The 19,642-nt window shown below is 46.6% G+C and overlaps 1 protein-coding gene across 1 annotated transcript in view; it reads right to left on the reverse strand.

Moving 5' to 3' along the window:
* Positions 1-19,642, reverse strand: part of CIT (citron rho-interacting serine/threonine kinase) — a 168,948-nt gene that overhangs the window by 14,353 nt on the left and 134,953 nt on the right. The window contains 13 exon segments of the mRNA XM_079943395.1: positions 1-138; positions 351-455; positions 949-1,040; positions 1,663-1,681; positions 1,684-1,842; positions 2,388-2,525; positions 5,672-5,836; positions 6,101-6,263; positions 7,913-8,020; positions 8,448-8,588; positions 14,004-14,108; positions 16,181-16,316; positions 19,192-19,385. The exon segment at positions 1-138 is cut by the window's left edge and continues 32 nt beyond it. Of these exon segments, the coding sequence (XP_079799521.1) occupies positions 1-138; positions 351-455; positions 949-1,040; positions 1,663-1,681; positions 1,684-1,842; positions 2,388-2,525; positions 5,672-5,836; positions 6,101-6,263; positions 7,913-8,020; positions 8,448-8,588; positions 14,004-14,108; positions 16,181-16,316; positions 19,192-19,385 (1,663 nt within the window).

Raw genomic sequence — 19,642 nt, forward strand, 5'->3', positions numbered from 1 at the left:
TCCCACCTGCGACAACTGACTCTAAGGCGGTGACCCAGCGCTGCTTGTCGGGAAAGCTGGGAGCCAGCAAGTAGAGGGTTCTCCCGGGCCAGCAGGTGGTGTGCGGGTGAGATTCCATCTTCAGCACGTAGGGGACATCTAGGAGATTCGACAGAGCACAGGGTGGGGTTCGCCCACACCCCGCTGGGAACAATGGCCAAGCCACACCTGAGTCCCAGTTACTTAGCAGAAGGCGGGGCCGGGAAGCCTCCTTCGCAGGCTGATCCGCCACGTGCCCCTCCTGCCCTTGCTGACGGATCCAGCCCAGCCAGCCAGCCCAGCCCACCTCCGGGGGCCCCGCTGCTCCCCACCTGCTTTGGCTGTGTTTGCGAGTTCAGAAGCACCAACGGCGCCATGAATAGACACGTCCCCGTCGGGAAGGCACAGCTCAAATTCTTCCGCCGGCCTCTGTCCAGCTTGGTGCAAAGAGGAAGGGCAGAAAGGAAAACAAAAGAACAGGAACAAGAACAAGAGGAGACAAGAGGAAAAAGAGAGAGAGACGGAGTATGCGGTGGACAGACAGGCGCACGAGAACAGAGGAGGGAAGAGATGTGCGGAGAAGGCGGAGAGGGAAGATAAAAACAAAAGTAAAGTGCGTCAGATGAGTGGCACAGTCAAATTTCGGATGACGATGCAGATTTATGGGTTAGTTGGCTGAGGCGGAAGTTCTCGGAAGGTGTATTAGCAGGTGGAATCTTCAGGGCAGCACCCTGCAGGGTCTTCAGTGGGGAGACCTATAGACGTGAGTATCGTACCAATAACCTTCAGCGCAGTCATTTGGGTTTTAATTTTCAAAAATGGAAACTTGTAGAAGGCTTGCAACGCAGTCCGGAAAACAGAGCCTTCACGCCAAGACTAGGACAGCTGGGCCAACCGCGTGCAATGAGATTCCCTGAGCTATTAATTTACCTTCTCTGGCTTCACTGTCGTAAATGAGGACTTTCGAGCCCTCCAGGACGATGTACTTCCTGTCCCAGCCTTGCTGTCCTCGTTTGTTATTCCTGGGAAAACACAGATGGGAAAGAACTGTTTGAACTCAGAAGAGTCGGGCAGGGGAAAGGGGTGGGGAGGCGAGGGAATCCCGGTGAAGATGCTTCCCTCGAAAACATCGGGAATGAAGTGCAGGGGCAGGGGAAAAAAAAGCTTCCTTCTACCCTTCTGGGACGTAGGCTGGCCTCGGAATTCAACTGATGTTAGACACATGAACAGGAGAAAAGCATACACATTTTATTTTATGCGTACATGGGAGTCTCTGCAAGAAAATAAAGCCCCAAAAGCAGATGGGCCCAAGTGCTTATATACTAAGTTGAACAAAGAGCAGCAACTGAGGAAAGGTAACAGGGTCTGTGTGCACAGACTTCTCTCAGCTGGCCTTGCCCCCCCAGCTCCGGGGAGGAGAATGCTTCTTTCCTCCTGGTACAGGAAGAGCAGCTTTTACATGGGAGTTTTATCTCCTACTTTCCAAGAGAGAAAGGGGAGGTCAGAGTGTCACTTTCGCATCTGCTGTTTTCCAAATGCCTTTAGCTCAGAAGTATCCTTACCCCAAAGCGGCCCGTTCTGGCCGGCACATCCTGCCGCCCTTCACCAGACCCCACCCCAGCCCGAACGGCCTTGCAGCAATACCTGGGCACCTTCATCCACCTTCCAGGTGCAAGCCGCTGCTGGGCTCCTTGGTCTGGAGACCCGGGGAGTTCATTTTGTCACGGCAGAAGGCCTCAGTGAAGTGCGTGGCATATTCGGCTGGCAGGCCACAGGTGGCCGGCAAGCACGTGGAGCACTTGGGATGACACATGACCTGACATTCTAGGGAAAAGCAGTGAACAACCTGAACACACACTCGGCCGATGCTGGACCGTTCCCTGCCTCTGCCAGCCAACCCCCCGCCTGGCCCGTCCATCTGGCCCCGCCATTCAGGGCATCCCTAACCTTTCCCAGGAGCCAGGCCCCTACGGAGAAGAGGAAACGAGACAGCCAGACACTCTCAACCCAGTTTTCCTGGCTTCTCCCAGGCTGCCACAGACAGGTGTGTAAAACACATCTGCACGTTTCCCTTGGAGCCAGCACACAGCCTAAAGGCAGGGAGAGACCAGCCTGACGGAAAGGGGGCTGGAAGTTCACAAAGCCCAAGGCATTTTGCACAGGGAATTGGAGACGTGAGCTGACAACACGTATAAACTCCCTCTTGAACAGGGGAAAAATAGTGTCCTCCCACTAAGACTAAAAGCTTGAAAATGAATGCACTCATGATGAGGAATTTAAAAAGGAAAAAAAAACCCCACCCCCATCGGACAGAATCTTAGGTGGAGATGCACAGGCACCCTCCCCCCACGCACAGCAGCTGCTCTTACCAAGACACTTGGATGCCTGGCGCCCAAAGTGCACGGTATCCAGACACACAGCGCACTGCGTGGCTCGCATGTTCAGTCCTACATTGAACCGGTGAGGAATGTTGTGGTGCATGCGCTCCTTAAGACGTCGGCTGAATTCTGGAGGAAAATTTTTTCAAAAAAATCATTAAAGTGCTGCAAATTATACCACCAAGAAGGTGAAAAGACGCCCCACAGAATAGGAAAAGTGTTCGCAAATCATCCCTCTGACAAGGAGTTTAGAGAATATAGGAAGAACTATAGGAAGAACAGAATATAGAAAGAACAAGAATATAGGAAGAACTCTTATGAAGCAATAGGAAAAAGACAACCCAATTAAAAAATGGGCAAAAGATCTGAAAAGACATCTCTCCAAAGAAGATAAATGGCCGAGAAGCACAGGAAAACATGCTCAACGTCATTCATCATTAGGGAAATGCAAATAAACACCACAGTGAGATACTAGTTGACGCTCGCTGGGTTATCCAGACTCAAAAATATGGAAAATGCATGTTGGTAAAGATGTGGAGAAATGAAGGTCCTCATACGCTGCTGGTGGGAAAGCAAATGGTGCAGCCATTTTGGAATCCAGTTTGGTCGTTCCCCATAAAGTTAAACACAGAGTTACCAGATGACCCAGCAATTCCACTCCTAGGTCTACACACCCAAGAGAAATGAAAACATTATGTAGCCACAAAATCTGTGCACAGATGTTCACAGCAGCATTATTTATGATAGCCAAAAAATGGAAACAATCTAAATGTCCACTGATGGATTAATACAGAAACAAGATGTAATAACCACACAATAGAATATTATTCAGCAATTAAAAAAATGAAGTACTGATAAATACTACAAGATGAATGAATCTCAAAAACATTATGCTCTATGAAAGAAGCTAGACACAAAAAGTCGTACGTGGTATGATTCATTTATAGGAAACGTCCAGGATAGCAAATCCATGGAGACAGAAAGCAGACTGGTGGTTGTCAGAGGCTCCATGAAGGGGGAAATGGGAAGCAACTGCCAATGGGTGTAGGGTTGTTTTGTTTTTTGGGTTTTTTTTTTTGGGGGGGGGGGTTGGACCAAAAATGTTTAAAAATTAGAATGTGATGGTTGCACAGCCTTGTGAACTTACTAAAAAACAATGAATTATACATTTCAAACAAATAAATTGTATAGTATGTGAATTATAGCTCAATAAAGCTGTTAAAAAACATTAGAGCACGTTAGTGACGGATTGTAAAATTACTTTAACACTAATAGATGTGTCTAGATTTATATGAACCAAATTAAAATCACCATTATCTGGTTATTAGGAATTAGGTTTTATTTAAGAACGTATCACTGGCAGCAGATTGTTAATACAATGGCATAGATATTTGTGAGCATAGAGAAACATATGCTTCTAAGTCAGTTGTTTATAAATATTTTAGTCATAAACGGTTTGTTTTCCACATGAGATCATGGATCTAGAGCTTTTCAGAATCGTTTAAAGATCACTATTCTGAATTACAGAACTTCTGATTATTCAATACATAAACTGACTGAAGAATTCTCACTTCATGCCCAGCTCTTTCATGAATAACCTCCTTTTTTAAAAAAAACAACTTTTAAGCCTCAAACAACTGATTCTTACATTTATAGTCCAGTCAGTTAAAATTAACAAGATTGATTTTTTTCCATTTAGAAGGCCCCCTTCTCAACAGTGACCTAACTAGCTAACGGCAGCTTTAAATAGAAAAATTCAGGATCCATATTTCTGAATCCAAATTGATTTCTCCATATAATGCTATTCCTGTTCCTTTATCAGAAAGTCATGAGGAATAAATAACATAAATGCACTTTGAAACGGTGAACAAGCCACGCACACGAAGGAGATGCTTCGAGTATTCCAAACTACTCAGGGAGCTGCTCTACGCAGCCTCATCGAAGGACACGGGGGCCAGAAATGATTTTCCTCTGTGTTACCAGCTCCACTTTGATGACTGTAAGAGTGAAGCTCTGTGATTCAAAGTGTTATGTAAACATAGGAAATGAAATGACATCATCGCTGAAGAAAACGACGACAACAAAATCCCATCAAGATTGGCAGCTAAGGTGGGTTGATAGTGGGACTTCCCTGGCGGTCCAGTGGTTAAGAGTCCACGCTTCCACTGCAGGGGGCAAGGGTTCAATCCCTGGTAGGGGAACTAAAATCCCTCATGCTGCACAGCAGGGCCAAAAATAAGTAAATAAGATAAAGTGCATAGCTGGTGATACCGTGATATTAAACCACAGCTCTACTCCACTCTCTGTATGACTTTCCAAACCACCTTCCTTGGCTTTTTTTTTTTTTTTTAAGTCCTTTCCGTCTCTAGGTGAACAGAGTACTTTTAAGCCCACAAAGTAAAACTCCTCACACCACTGGTATAAATTGGCACAAATTACCAACTTTCAAAATGAACATAACCTTTAACCTGATTCATTTCCCAAGGACTTATCCTACAGTCATAGCACCCACAGAGCTGCAGGGTGTTCACTGCAGGATACATATGGAAACAAGGAACTGGAAATAACCTAAATGCCCATCGACAGGGGTCTGGATTAATAGGTGAATCATACACCTCCCACCATGGAAGACCACACAGCCCTCTAGAAGGACGGGGTCGATCATATGTGTTAATACGAAACTGGCTAAGATAGCATTTTAACTAAAAGAAGAAAGATGTTCTGCAGTGTATAGCAGCGGCCCCCAACCTTTTTGGCACCAGGGACCGGTTTCGTTGAAGACGATTTTTCCAGGGACCGGTGCGGGGGGCAGGGGGTGGGGGATGGTTCGGGTGGTAACACGAGCAATGGGGAGCGGGGATGACGCTTCGCTCGCTCGCCCGCCGCTCACCTCCTGCTGTGCGCCCAGTTCCTAACAGGCCACGGACCGGTACCGGTCCACAGCCCGGGGGTTGGAGACTCCTGGTGTAGAGCACAGTGGGCTATGATATTTATGAAAGACAAAAGGACTGAGAAAAATATGTTATTTTCTCCTGACTCTTAAAGATGATTATATAAAACACCTGCATAATACAGACATGCAGTTACGTGCATGAACGATGGCTGGAAGAGCACAATGGTTGACTCTGGGTAAGGGAACCGGGGTGGGGAGAAGGCTTACTTCTTACTCTTTATCCTTTAGTGTTATTACTTGTCATTTTCACCTTAGGTCTGCATTTCTCAGTCCATTTAAAAAAATGTCGATGCATGTCCAGTGGCCCCTTTTGAGGACATACCCTCTGGAGTCGAAGACTCCTTCCTGCGGCTGGACGGCGGGGCGAGCAGGCTCAGGGCGCTGGGCTGGTGCTCGGGCGACCGCACGATGGCGGACATGGCGATCTGCTGCCTGGCGGTGGCCGGCGTGGACGGGTGCGGGTGGTCTGCGGCTTTCCGGTGGGCTGCTGGGGAGAGACGGGTCCAACGCCTTTCGGTTAGCAGGGCCCCCGAGAGGCCCCAACCAAGTGGACCGCCCCGGGGGCTGGCTATCAAAGGCCCGAGACCAAAAGTACACACAGGGTGCCCGATCGGCAATGCCGAGGATGCCGTGAATCGTTCAGACGTGGGATGTCTGGGCTGTCACCACGAGGCTGAACTAGTCTCGGCCAATCTCCTTGAGATCGGTCCTCTGCCTCGTCCACCGCACTTGGCTTCGAGGGCACCCGTACCTTCCTCCCGGGCGGAGCGGAGCTCGATGCGGGTCTTCTGCAGGGCTTCCTCGAGCTCCGCGCAGCGAGCTTTCTCCTTCTCCAGAGCCACCTTCAGCTCATTGTACTGCAGAGGAACCTGTGTGGGCAAAGCAGGGTCCTCTTTCCGTCGACTAAATAAACCCTAGCAATGGAAACAGAGATATCTCCTAACTCCTGGAAATTGGCACTGGGAACTAGTGAAAGGAACTCTGCCTCGGGAGGAGCAGACCACGGGAGTCGGGCACATACTCACTGCAAGCGGGTTTAGTAAAAATGGCATGTGAAGGGGGAGGGGGGGACCGAGCCACAGCCCCTCCCAGCCGGCTGGAAAAAAAATAGGGGCGTGGAAGTTTTCACCGAGAGGGTCAGAGATGCTTGAATTGCCACCACCTCTTCCTTTAGCATTCCCAAGAAGGAGAGCCATTTCCTGAGCCTTTACCCTCAAAAAATGGAAGTGGAGGATGGAAAGGAGACATGGTTCAGAAATCACTCTCGCCTTGAATTTGTCTCATGATGCTTCGTTACAAGACACAGAGATGAGTATTTTTTTTTAAAGGAAGCAAAAAAAATTTAAAAATGGAATACTAAAATAATGTCACCACAAGGGGCTTATGCAAAAAACATGCAAATGGAACATGTATTGTACATGGGAAAGAAAAGTATAACGTAGGGTAATGGGAGTGAAAACGAACCAAAAAAATACACGGAAGCACCCTGACTACATCAAGTGACAAACTCAGATAACAGTCCGCTGATAAAATAAACCAGATTCAGTATCATCAGCACCAACAGGCACGGTCACACAGCACACAAGGAAACCCGCCTCCACAACCACCACTGCCGCTCTGGTGCCTTCCCGTAAAGAGAACAAAGGGACCAAGAGACCGGCCGCCTCCTTCAGCCCACTCCCCAGTATCCTGTCATCGGAGGCCTTCCCTGTACCACCGCCAGTGCTACTCTGGCATCTGGGTGCCTTGGGAAGAAGCTTCAGGCTCCTTAGAGACCTTCTGGAACTGAGAACACATGACCAAACCTTCAGTGGTTCAGGGAAGCATGCTTTGGGCTTATTAAAAATCTTCCCATGTGTGCCTATGTATCACCCTGTCCATCTGTTTCTTTTGGTCATTGTTTTCAATTTATATGTTACAATTTTAAAGAGATGGAGCCGCACCCCGTGGAAGGGACAGCTATCCAGTCAGACATTTGGGGCAGGTTACGTCAGCTCTCTGGGTCCCAGTCTCTTCTTGAGCCAATCAGAAGGACTGAGCAGATGATGGCTAGTTTTTCTGGAGTCCCGTACACATGACCTGAGAATCCTTCTACGGCCCCATACAGATGACATATTAAAACCTCTGGTATCCCATCCCCATGACCTAAGAACCCCTCTCTGTCTAGAATCCCATACAAGTGACCTGTAATCTCTCCAGAATCCTGTACATGTGAGCAGGGAACCCCTCTGGAGTCCAGGACGCTGACCTGAGTATAAACCTTCCTCTCTGCTACCTCCCCCACCCCAGCTGCCTGGGAAAAAACTATCACTGCCTTCACAGAGGAAGGCATGACAACTTCAAAGGCCATGAACACAAAATGGTGTATTACAGACTCGAGAGTGATCGCTTCTCTGGAAGAGCTATTCTGATGATCCCAAAGCCTCTTTTTCAACCCCAAACAAAACAAGGTGCATTTTGTTTTCTCTGATGTTCCTAGGATTATCTATCCCAGTGGGCTTTACAGAATCACCACGATTGAGCAAAACTGTCAGCTCCCCGCTTTTCAAACCCTCTGACCCACCTTTTTCTTTTTAGCAGGTTGGTCCATTTTGGCTTGCAGAAAATCGATGAGTTTGGTTTGTTGAGAAATAGTGCCTTCCATTTTCACCTTTTCATGAGAATAGAGAACCTAAAATTTGTGAAAACGAAAAGCACCTCAGACACCGAAAGAAGTATACTTTTAAACTCAGTACTTTAAGAAAATAAAAAATAAAGTTGTTACAATATTAACATACGAAAAATTCAACCCAAGCCGCACTGGGCCAATCTTTATTTACTTAGTTCTGATCTTACTGCCCACCATCCCCCCCAAAAAGATGGACTGAAGTACGGAGAGATATGTGAAAAAGCAAAAAATAGCAAATGGCAAGTAGGAGAATCTAGAGGGTGGTCATGATAGAAATTTCCCAGCTTCTCTGAACGTTAGAAAATCCTCATAATAAAATACTGGGAAAAACACACAACATGAAGATACTGCCCATTTGACCAGACAGATGGCTTTTAGCCATCATGCTTTGCTCCTGCAGACACTTTAAGTTCCCTTTGCCAGTTCTCACCTGAATGTTCTCTAGCTGATATTCCAGATCACTCCTTTCTGTCTTCAGCAGATCAGCCCGATCTAGAGCTTCCTGTAGCCCTTGAGTCAGACGGAAAATATGACTCTTTTGCATGTCCATCTGCTGCTGTAACTTGGCTTGCTGGTAGGAAGAGAGGCAGGAGAGGCTTCATACCACACACAAAGCAACGTGCTCCCTCACTGTCCCTATTACAAACTAATTTCAGACATGGCACCAAAAGCTCGGCTCATTCCGGAATGACCAACTGTCTGCTATTCCAAAATGATGCATGTGCAGTTAAAAAGAACTTGCACAGAAATCTCTGATGGCCAGCCACTCACAAGGTGCCCACCACAACAAGAAGTCCAGACTGGTGGGTCTGCCTTCCCAATCAGAGTTGCAGTTAAGGATATTTTGGTACTTCATAGTACGGGCCATCTGAGTTGACATCTAAGGCAGTATGCCTTAATGCCATGACAGCCACGTTCTGATTTGTCCTTATTTTTTTTTTTTAAGATCTCAATTGCTGTTAAGAGAACTCACTTTGTGATTCTCTGTGTGGAATATACAAAGGGGAGTCAGGGCTTCCCTGGTGGCACGGTGGATAAGAATCCGCCTTCCAATGCAGGGGACATGGGTTCGATCCCTGGTCTGGGAACATCCCACATGCCGCGGAGCAACAAAGGCCGTGCGCCACAACTACTGAGCCCACGTGCCTAGAGCCCGTGCTCCGCAACAAGAGAAGCCACCACAATGAGAAGCCCGCGCAGGGCAACACAGTAGCCCCCGCTCGCCACAACTAGAGAAAGCCCACGGACAGCAACGAAGACCCAACGCAGCCAAAAATAAAAACAAATAAATAAATAAATTGATTTAAAAAAAAAAAGGGTCATAGCACCTCTAACTCAAACAGCACTTCGTCAGGGTGTGGGACCAACAAGCACCCCAATAGCCACAGTCGCAGGAGATATTTCTACCATGTGGGGAGGAAGGAAGATCCCAGGTTCAGTACAAGTGTCGGTAAAACCCAAGGAAAACAAAATTCTATTTAGGACATTGGAAATCGCTTTGTGCTGGAAATCTCTCTCCAATTTTTTTTACAATGGAAGTCAACCAGAAAACAGAGCAGGCTATAAAGATACTGGGTTTATGACTCTCTTTCCTAAAATGCTTCTGTTTCTAAAAAGCAGGAAAGAACAGCTATCCTGACAAGATGCTGCTTCATTTCACCCAACCCCTTGGGTCCAATCTAACCACACCACCAGTGGCCCAAATACTCCCTTCCCTGGTGGCCTAGAGCCTCTGCGGCCTTAAGGACAGAGGGCTGGTAAAGAGCTATAACCATCAGCACGGGAGTTTCCCAGCAGGCGAGGGCAAACCTCGGTGGCCCACGCCCCAGCCAGCCAAAGGCTACTGATGACCTCGGAATCTGCTGAAACCTCGCTACCTTATTTCTCTTCCCTCCACTGATGCTTGTCTGTCCATTCCTACTCCTCACCTGCCCTTCCTCTTGAGAGGCAGCTGATCCCCTGAGGCATCATGGTGTCATGGAAAAGAACCTGGGCTTTAGAACGTTCCAGACCCTGGTTCAAATCCTGACTTTAACTCTCATTAGTCCTGTGACCAGGGGCAGCTCACTGCCTCTCAGACCCTCAGTCTCTTCGTCTGTAAGTGGGGGTAATAACTCCCTTCACTGGCTGACACATCAAGCACAGTGCCCAGCATACAGCACATGCTCGATGAATCTTAGCGCTGCCTCCTTCGTCTGTCTTTCTTCCCTCCATCCCGTTCAGGTGCGCCCCCCTCACCTTTCCATCTTCCTTTCCTGCCCGAACCTACTCCGACAGCCTCTCCCCATCAGTCCTCCGTAAAGCAGGATACTAACTTATGATCACCTGCCCTGTGTGCGTGACCTGGAATTTCTGAATCAAACCACAGCACCCCCTAAAATACAGGGAAAGAAAGAGAGAAAACAGCTAAGATAACCTCCTCTAGGGAGCTATCTGTCCCCTGTAGCACAAATGATTACTTCTTGCAAATTATCCACTTTAGTTTCTCTCCACTATTTTAGGACAACACTAATTACTAGGCAGGAAGCAGAGAAACAAGTGCTAGGGACAAGAATCTGTTTGGTGACAGCCAGGCCCAAAATATTTCTCTAGAATCAACACATCAACTGTCCATTAGCTTTCCAGGAAATAGGCTACTTATTTACTACAATAGAAAACAAGAGTGACATTTGTGCTCAATGAAATGTTTTACAAAACCATTAACCTGCTTCCCAGAGAGAGGTAAATGGAGGCTGTTCCCAGACAGTGTTAGAGTGAAAAGAGGGCTCTAGCCACGTGCTTAGATCTGTCCCCCAATTTTATGAGGGTGACAGGAAACTGGGAGGAAGCACAAAGGAACTAGATGACAGAACCAGAGCATGAAACAACTCTGGTGGCTGGGAAGATGGATCAAAACCAACAAGAGAAGGTTTAATAGGATGGTATTTTTTAAACACATCAACTGAATAAAGAAAGATGTTTAAAAAAAAAAAAAAACTTGTAGAAGGGCTGGTGGTGATTTAACAGATCGATGGGTGTCAGCAGTGTGCCAAAGCCACAGAAAGAGCTTGGGTCGCTGGCAGAGATATTCGGAGCCCAGAATGGAAGTGGAGATAGCCCTATGCTGTGCTGTTCAAACCACAGGGGCTTCTAGAAACTCTCTTCGGAAAGAAAAATCTATCAGAAAAGAACATCCCAAACATGGAAGGACTTCAAGTGTTCCATTTAGAAAAGAGAAGGCAATATGGAGTGGGAAAGCTACAGAGATATCGAATCAGCCGTCACAGAGATGATACAATAAAAAGTAGTAGTTCTCTCACAGAAGTGTCACAAGGACTATAGGAGTTAATTCATGGAAAGCACTCAGAAAGGCACCTGGCATATAGTACGTGCTAATTAAACATTAGTTATTTCGATTACTAGTCAAGTGATTTGATCATTAATCAGTATTAACCTCCTACTTTGGTTGGAAATATGAGACTACACCCTGTTTTCATATGTTTCGATGTAACAGAAACAATGGTTGGAAGTTACAGGCTTTAGTTTACAATAAGAAAGGACTTTCCAAGAGTTACAGGTGCCAGAAAAATGAGCTGGGATGTCTAAAGTCACTCTAAATTTTGATACTGAGGCCAAGGTTCACCGAGGCCCACCTATGCGGAGGGTTGGGGAAGGGACTCTCTACCTTGGAGGGGGATTAACTCGACAGGATTAGCAAGTGGACTCTGAGCTCTGGCGTCACGTCCAAAAGACTAATCATGCCTGTAAAGGGCAGTGTCAGAAAAGCTTCTGAGGCCATTTCTGGCCCGAGAGAAAAGATCTGGGAGAAAGATCCGTTAGTGCCCAGGACAGGAATAATAAAGGGAACAGCGGTGCAAGTGCTGGGAATTTGCAATAAATGACACACAAAAATTCTTTCCAACTCTGAGGCACTGATTCTGACCCCATTTACAAGAATCTGCACCTGATGGAGGGGAGAGCCAGGCTGAGCCCCCGGTCTCCTGCTTACAGAAGGCCCACCACAAGCCAGCATGCCAGCTGCGTTCCGGACAATAAAGATTGTTCTTAGTTCCCTAATGGTTTCGGCTGTCAGTGAGATCTGCCTCCCATTCAATGGCAGCCAGACAGACATCTGCTCAAAAAGCCCTCTGTGAGGTGCAGAATGGAGAACTGGAAACGTTCCCAGGTAGTTTTAGAAGTGAGAACAAGGGAACTGAATCAGGATTCCAGCCTGCTCTTCCTAGCCCTGCCACTGACTCACCATGTAACCTCGGACCAAAGCACTGAGCTGTTGGGGCCAGCGCTCCTTCCTTGAAAGGAAAAGAGGACAGGCGAGAACACTGATTATTTCTGTTCCTCCTGTTTCCAACAGGTGCCTCAAGTGGGGGTGTTGCCTATTCATTCCAGATAAAAGACCACCATTCTCTATCTGACCACCGGGGTGATTTGTCAATTTCTATTATAATGTTCTTAGTGTCACCTTTGGTGAATTTCCCACCCACGTGTGTGTATGTTTGTGTGTGTGTGTGTGTGTGTGTGTAATTGATTTAAAAAATTTTTTGTTGTGGTAAAATATACATAAAATTTACCACTTTAATCATTTTTAATTGCACAGTTCTGTGGCAGTAAGTATATTCACATGGTTGTACGTCACCATCATCCATCTCCAGAACTTTCCAAAACTCCCACCCATATTTTTTAAACCCTCATTCTATAAAACATTTTACATTCACCTGCAAAATTTTCACCACACTTTTCGAACTTAATAACATAGTCATAATATTTCTACCAGCAGAGCCCCTCAGGGGCTACAGGTAGCACACAATAAAACCTCAGTTCACCAGAAGAGATAATCTGGCTAATTCAACCGTCAGGCTCCCTATGGCTTAAACAGAACACTCTTGGAGTCCAGCTTCTCGTGAAATATCTTTATAAAGTGCATTTGTCCCGATAGGTCAATTCTAATGAACAAAGCCGAATTATCAGTGATTCAACCAAACCAGGGCTTTGTTTGGGAGTGGGAAGTTGTCATCAGTTTAAACAGAGATTTTCAGAATTCTGTTAAAAGGTACAGGAAATAACATAAGGAATGGATTGGTTTGGGAGACCAATTTGAGCTTTTCGTTTTGTGTCTCAAAAGCAGGGCATCATTTTTTTTAAACTGAATTAACTGGGTGTTCAAAAGCCTTCATGAGATTTGGCACTCAGTGTAATCTGATCAGGTCTCTGCCCCGTGCACAAAGCTAATTACAAGGTTGTCCTATCAGCCTGCAAACTTCATGTACTTTGGACATAAAATCTAAAGAAGAATTTAACTCAATATCTATGTGCCTGCATATTTAATAAACTTCCACTTGGCACAGACTCGCTGTGTACTAGACACACCATTAAGCACCATTTGGGAGGACACAAGGACAAAGAGGACCCCGGCCTTCGTGACACATTCTTTTAACGTGTTAAACACCTTTAAGAAAGTATCCGGGACTTCGCTGGTGGCGCAGTGGTTAAGAATCTGCCTGCCAAGGCAGGGGACACGGGTTCCAGCCCTGGTCTGGCAAGATCCCACATGCCGTGGAGCAACTAAGCCCATGCACCACAACTACTGAGCCTGTGCTCTAGAGCCCACGAGCCACAACTACTGAAGCCAGCGCACCTAGAGCCCATGCTCCGCTACAAGAGAAGCCACCGCAACAAGAAACCCGCACACCACAACGAGGAGTAGCCCCCGCTCGCCGCAACTAGAGAAAGTCCGCGCGCAGCAACGAAGACCCAACGCAGCCATAAATGAATAAATAAATAAATAATAAAATAAAAAGATATAATGAAATAAAATTTTAAAAAAAAGAAAGAAAGAAAAAAAAAGGAAGTATCCGGTGACCACCTTACTCTTCCTTGAAAATTTCCACTTTGAAATCTGAACGCCTTAATTTGGATCTGCCCACCTGAAGACAACAGATATTCACTTGAGAGTCCACCCGGCTCTATTTGCCCGGCGTTTTATACTCACCTCTTCCAGAAGCCTTTGTTTGAGCTCTCGTTCCGTCTCCAGCTTCTGTTGTAAACTTCGGGCATTCATTTCAAGCATGGCGTGTTTCTTCTCCAGGTCATTGAGCTGGACATTTGGAAAAAATTGGCCGTGACACCACATTTAGTAATGTCAGACGCTAACAACTTCTGCAAATATCCACAAACCTTCTCAGGTAAAGAATAATCAAGTTCTAAAGGTCGGAACATAAATACTGGTTTTTTTAAAAGTATATCACAAATGTCCCTGTCATAGATAAGCCTTATGTGCGTTATTCTGTGGGGAGAGAATATTATTTCTAAGGGATGGGTCATATGTAGGAGGATGACTTCTCAAGAATTTGTTTATCTGACATGCTTCGGCTGAATTAAATCATCACATTCTGAATGCTTACTACTCGCATAGGATAATATCAGGAGCTTTGGATGAAAGGACAGACAAGCTCTCTCCAGGATCTTACATCAGGTCACAAAGGCAGAGGGTGGCACCATAACTAGACACGTATACAAACAGTGACTGCTTTGTCAGGTGACGATTTCGATAAGAGGTACGGAGAAGAGAAATTCATCCTGAGAGACTAGTCGTCAAGAGAAGATGGGGTCAGAATGTCTAGAGTCTTAAAGGATGGGTAGGACTTTGCTATAGAATACTTTAAGAACAGTCAGGTAAAAAAAAATATCCTTCAAGCTAAACACAAAAGCGTTCATTTATCTCTAAATAATACATTTACTTTCCTCATGGTCAAATAATATATTTACTTTCCTTATGGTTAAAAAAAATAGTAAGTCAATACCAGGAGGGTTCCTGAGTAACAAGCTCTAGCCTTAAATCTGATCATATTATTTCTATGAAATTCTGCTAAGAAAATAATCACGGATGTCCATAAAGGTTTATGTTCATCACAGTGTTATTTATGATGGCAAAAACAAAAAAAAATGGAAGAAACTCAAATTTTCAACACAAGTGGAATCATTAAAATAGGTGCCTCGGGCTTCCCTGGTGGCGCAGTGGTTGGGAGTCCGCCTGCCGATGCAGGGGACACGGGTTCGTGCCCCAGTCCAGGAAAATCCCACATGCCGCGGAGCAGCTAGGCCCGTGAGCCATGGCCGCTGAGCCTGCGCGTCCGGAGCCTGTGCTCCACAGCGGGAGAGGCCGCAACAGTGAGAGGCCCGCGTACTGCCAAAAAAAATAAAAATAAAAAATAGGTGCCTCTGTGTAATTGATGTTTCTAGAACTACATGTTCAAAAAAGATTCACTAATTCAGGAAAAGACCCTAGTTATGTGATGTTTAAAAAAATATGTAAAGCTGTTTATATTGTAAGAACCTAAATTTATAAATAAATATTTATATGTATATACAAATTCGGTGATGACAGCTTACCAGTCATTTTTTTCTTGACTTTTCTGTGGTTTCTATATCTTCCACAATGACCCCAAATAATCACTTTTATAATCATGAAATTACAAAGTTACACAAAATTCAGAGGTTGGATTTCTACTTTATATTATGTGTGTGTGCGCCAAAGAGCGTGTATGTATGAGGCTATGCGTATACATGAAATTCCTCGGACCTTTTGTTATCTATAATATTGAAGCACCTATTCGAAATCTCTTTTAAGATTAGATAAAAATCTCCAAACACTGGTATGTCACTTTGTAAATACAGAATACAGAGTGCTAGGTGGACAGAACACGTGTATTTCCAACGTGAAATACTGAGAACCTGCACCATCCTCAGATCCTACCGTGTCCCTGGACTTAGAACCCAGAGAGGCTGAGGCTTCCTGTCATTGCAGCAATGGGATGAGCATGAGTCCTCAACACTCCCTGCTCCCCAAGGATGTTCGACATTAGACCCATGAAGGCGTCTAGAAATCAAATGCCAGAAAGCAAGAGTGTTGTGCACCCAGATCAAAATCTCGACCTCAGGGGCCCTGACAGGCAGATGTGAGGAAGTCACTGACCGACTCTGACACCCTAATACCTGCCCCCCTCACCCACGCTACTGGCAACAGAGGGCGGCCCACGGGGAAGCATAATCGCGCGACTCTGTTTATGAAACATGCTGATCGTTGATCGCATGTGACTGTGTGTCAAGCATACCTGCTAAAAGGAGGTGCACACGTGTATCTAAAGGGCAGGAGGGACAGGGGCTGACCTTGTCGGAGAGACTCTCGGCCTTCAGCTTCTGTTCCTTGAGAGCCTGCTGCAGGGCCAGAATCTCAGCCTTGTGCTCCTTCACTGCTAGCTCGACCACCTGGCGCGACTCGGTGATCCGCTGATCGGCCCTCGCCCTGCGGGGAAACATGGGCACGTTCAGAGGCCCCACCATCGCCGCCCTGCAGGAAGGGAGCTGGTCCAGCTCGGACCCTGCTAAGCAACCAAACAGACTGTGGGCTGGCGAGATGCCCAACCCGACCCCTTGTTCTGAATTATGTCTTGTTTTCTGACCACGTTCAGAGTGAAGATGTGACCCACTTTAGGCCCTGGGTAAAAATACTCTTCACAGGTAAAGTTCCTGTGAATATATATGCACTTGGAAAGGCTGAAGGCGATAAGGCATCTTTCCAAATGCAACTGGGTTGGAGAAGACGTCACAAGACTGTCACACCCTCCTACGGGAGCAGGAAGGGAATGAGGGCCTGCTGAAGGAACACAGGGTGCAGAGGGCCACGCGAAGCCCCATGTGAGCAAACACTTCCTCTCCTTAAAGTACATGCAAGAGGTGAAGTGTTCTGGGTGCTCCTCAAGAAACTGAAACTTGAACCTGACGGATATATCAATATCTGTAAATAAGGTGAAAGAATAGAAAAACTGGAAGCAAACTAGAAAAATCACTGCCCCTCCCCCCTTTAGGTCTTATGCTTTGCCGCTTCCACACCTGGGCTTGTACAGGCTCCTCCACTGGCAGCTCTCCTTCCCCACCCGACAAATCCAAATCTTACTCAGACTTCAAGGGTAAACTCAAAGACCACGTCCACCATAGAACCTTTCCCAGTTTCCCTCTCAGAAGCAACCTCTCCTTGTTGTCCCCTAAGCATAAAGGTATTTCTCGCCTGGCACAGCCCACTCTCTATTTTAGGCGTAGTTTACCTCCTCCAGTAGACTCTTAGCCTCTTGAAGACAAGAATTAAGAATTATATTTTACTCATCTCAGGTCCCACATAATACCAAAATAGAGGGAGGAAAGAAACGGGGGTGGGTAGCCAAGACCTTTCACAATTGCCCCTGAAAGTATACATGAAATGTCTTCCCAAGCACAGCCCATGATTACACCTTCCACGTGTGATTGTGAATTTCTTGATGCTATGGTCAGATTCCGTCCCCAAAACTGTCTCTGAAGGATTCTAGAAACAGCTGGCATAAGAGCTGGACTTGCAGGTGGGAGGGAGGGTGTCTGTGTGAGCGCAGCCAGAATGTATGGTGAGGATGGGGGAGCCCAAGAGTTTGGAGGGAAACAGCAACAGAAGGTTGCTGGTCTTAAACCAGTAGTCCCCTTACATCAGCAAGTACCCTGAATGGGAAGATGTCTAAAAGGGGAAGATTTTTACCAGTTTCTCTTGAAACTTATAGGTCCTCTTTGCTTCCAGTCTTTTCTAGTTTGATTTAGCACAGATTATACATCCAAGACAGTGATGAGTCTACTTTATGATCAAGCAAATGTGGGAAATACTAAAATGAATCTGATAGAGTCCTAATAAATGATAAATATTTCCAGGTATAGTTTATCTTGTTTACAGAGTTCAGAGTGGACTTCCCTGGTGACGCAGTGGTTGGGAATCTGCCTGCCAATGCAGGGGACACGGGTTGAAGCCCTGGTCCGGGAAGATCCCACATGTCACGGAGCAACTAAGCCCGTGCGCCACAACTACTGAGCCTGCGCTCTAGAGCCCAAGAGCCACAACTACTGAAGCCCGCGCGCCCTAGAGCCTGTGCGCCACAACTACTGAGCCCATGCACTGCAACTACTGAAGCTCGCACGCCGCAACTACTGAAGCCCACGCGCCTAGAGCCCGTGCTCCGCAACAAGAGAAGCCACCGCAATGAGAAGCCCGTGCACCACAACTAAGAGTAGCCCCCACTCGCCGCAACTAGAGAAAGCCCGCGTGCAGCAATGAAGACACAACACAGCCAAAAAAAAGGAGTTGAGAGTACCGCAGGAAGGCAAGTTTCAGAGGAAGGTGATATTAGCGAGGTTATGGGGGGAGGGATAGGATTCAGCTGGGCAGACATGAAGCCACGGGGCGAATACCAGCCCGTAGGTGTCTCTGCACAAACTAAGAAAGGCACGTGTTCTTTAAGACTGTTTACTCCCATCTGTTGGTAAACTGTCATAATATACTGATTTTGTTAGTGCAGAAACTGCTGCTGTGAGCTGTTAAACTGTCATAATAAATCTTCATATCTATGACGTCTTCAGTGCAAACAGCATCCCCAGCAGCATGCAGTACACAACCCTCACACCTGTGACCCCGGCAGGAAGGGAATTCTATGCTGGGAGGACTGTGGGAACACAGAGAAAAGATACTACCTGAAATTATTTCCTACCAAGAAATGGAAAAAAAAAACTTCTTATAGAGCAGTTGTTCTCAAACTGGGGGTGATTTTGCCCCCCAGGGGACACTGGGCAATGTGTGGAGATGTGTGGGGTTGTCACAACAGGAGGAAGGAGCCACTACTCGGGTTTAGTGGGGCAAGCCGAGGGATGCAGCTCGGCATCCTACAGCGCACAGAAGAGTGCCCGCAACAAAGGATCATCCGGCCCGAACTGTCAATAACGCCAAGGTTGGTGTAGAAGGCAGACTTGCGTCACAAATGACCAGGATCGAAACAGTGATGGTCTTGCTACATGGTCACAATGATTAGAAACCCGAGAAAAGAGTTTCTACAGAGAAAGCACTGAGATATTCTCCCTGCTGACTCCCAGGCCCTGCATGGGGTAAGTGGTCACCATCTACTGCCAAATGGCACTGTCTGTACTTACAATGAGGATGACAGACCCATTCTGGTTTGCACAAGAGTCTCCCAGTTTTAACACTGAAAGTCTTACGTCCCAGGACACTGCTCAGTGCTGGCCAAGCTGGGACAATTGGTTACCCTGCTGGTAGCTCTGAGCTGGATCCTGCTGCTGTCACCTGCCATTGGCTTTCTACCAACAGGAAGTCCCACCTGCTCTGCTTCTCAGTGTCCAGCATCCTCTGTAATTCTCGAACCCGACACTCAAACTGGGACTTCTCGTCACCAAGGACGCTCCTCCAGGCCTCCCACTGCCGCTCTTTTTCCAGCAGCTCGTCGTTCAGGGCTTCCAGGTCCATGACCTGCTCCTCCAGCATTGTGCAGGTAGTCTTCAGAGCCTCCATCGTCTGCAAATCAGTATCACTGAGTTGTGCTTTGTGTCAAATGAGGATTTCCCAGATGTTACTTTTGTCAGATCAGTTTCAGAAAAGCAGGAGTTTCTAACTATGGTCTGAAAGACACTATCTTTTTCTCCTACAGAATGAGGGGACCAGACAAGAATGGATGAAGGGCCATTCCTTCATCTATAAGATGAAGGGCCGTCATCTTATAGAAAGAACCAGGAGGAAGACCAGGGAAAAGAGACCACACTTAACAATAAAGT

Source organism: Stenella coeruleoalba, assembly GCF_951394435.1.
Source record: "Stenella coeruleoalba genome assembly, chromosome: 14".
Classification (NCBI taxonomy): domain Eukaryota; kingdom Metazoa; phylum Chordata; class Mammalia; order Artiodactyla; family Delphinidae; genus Stenella; species Stenella coeruleoalba.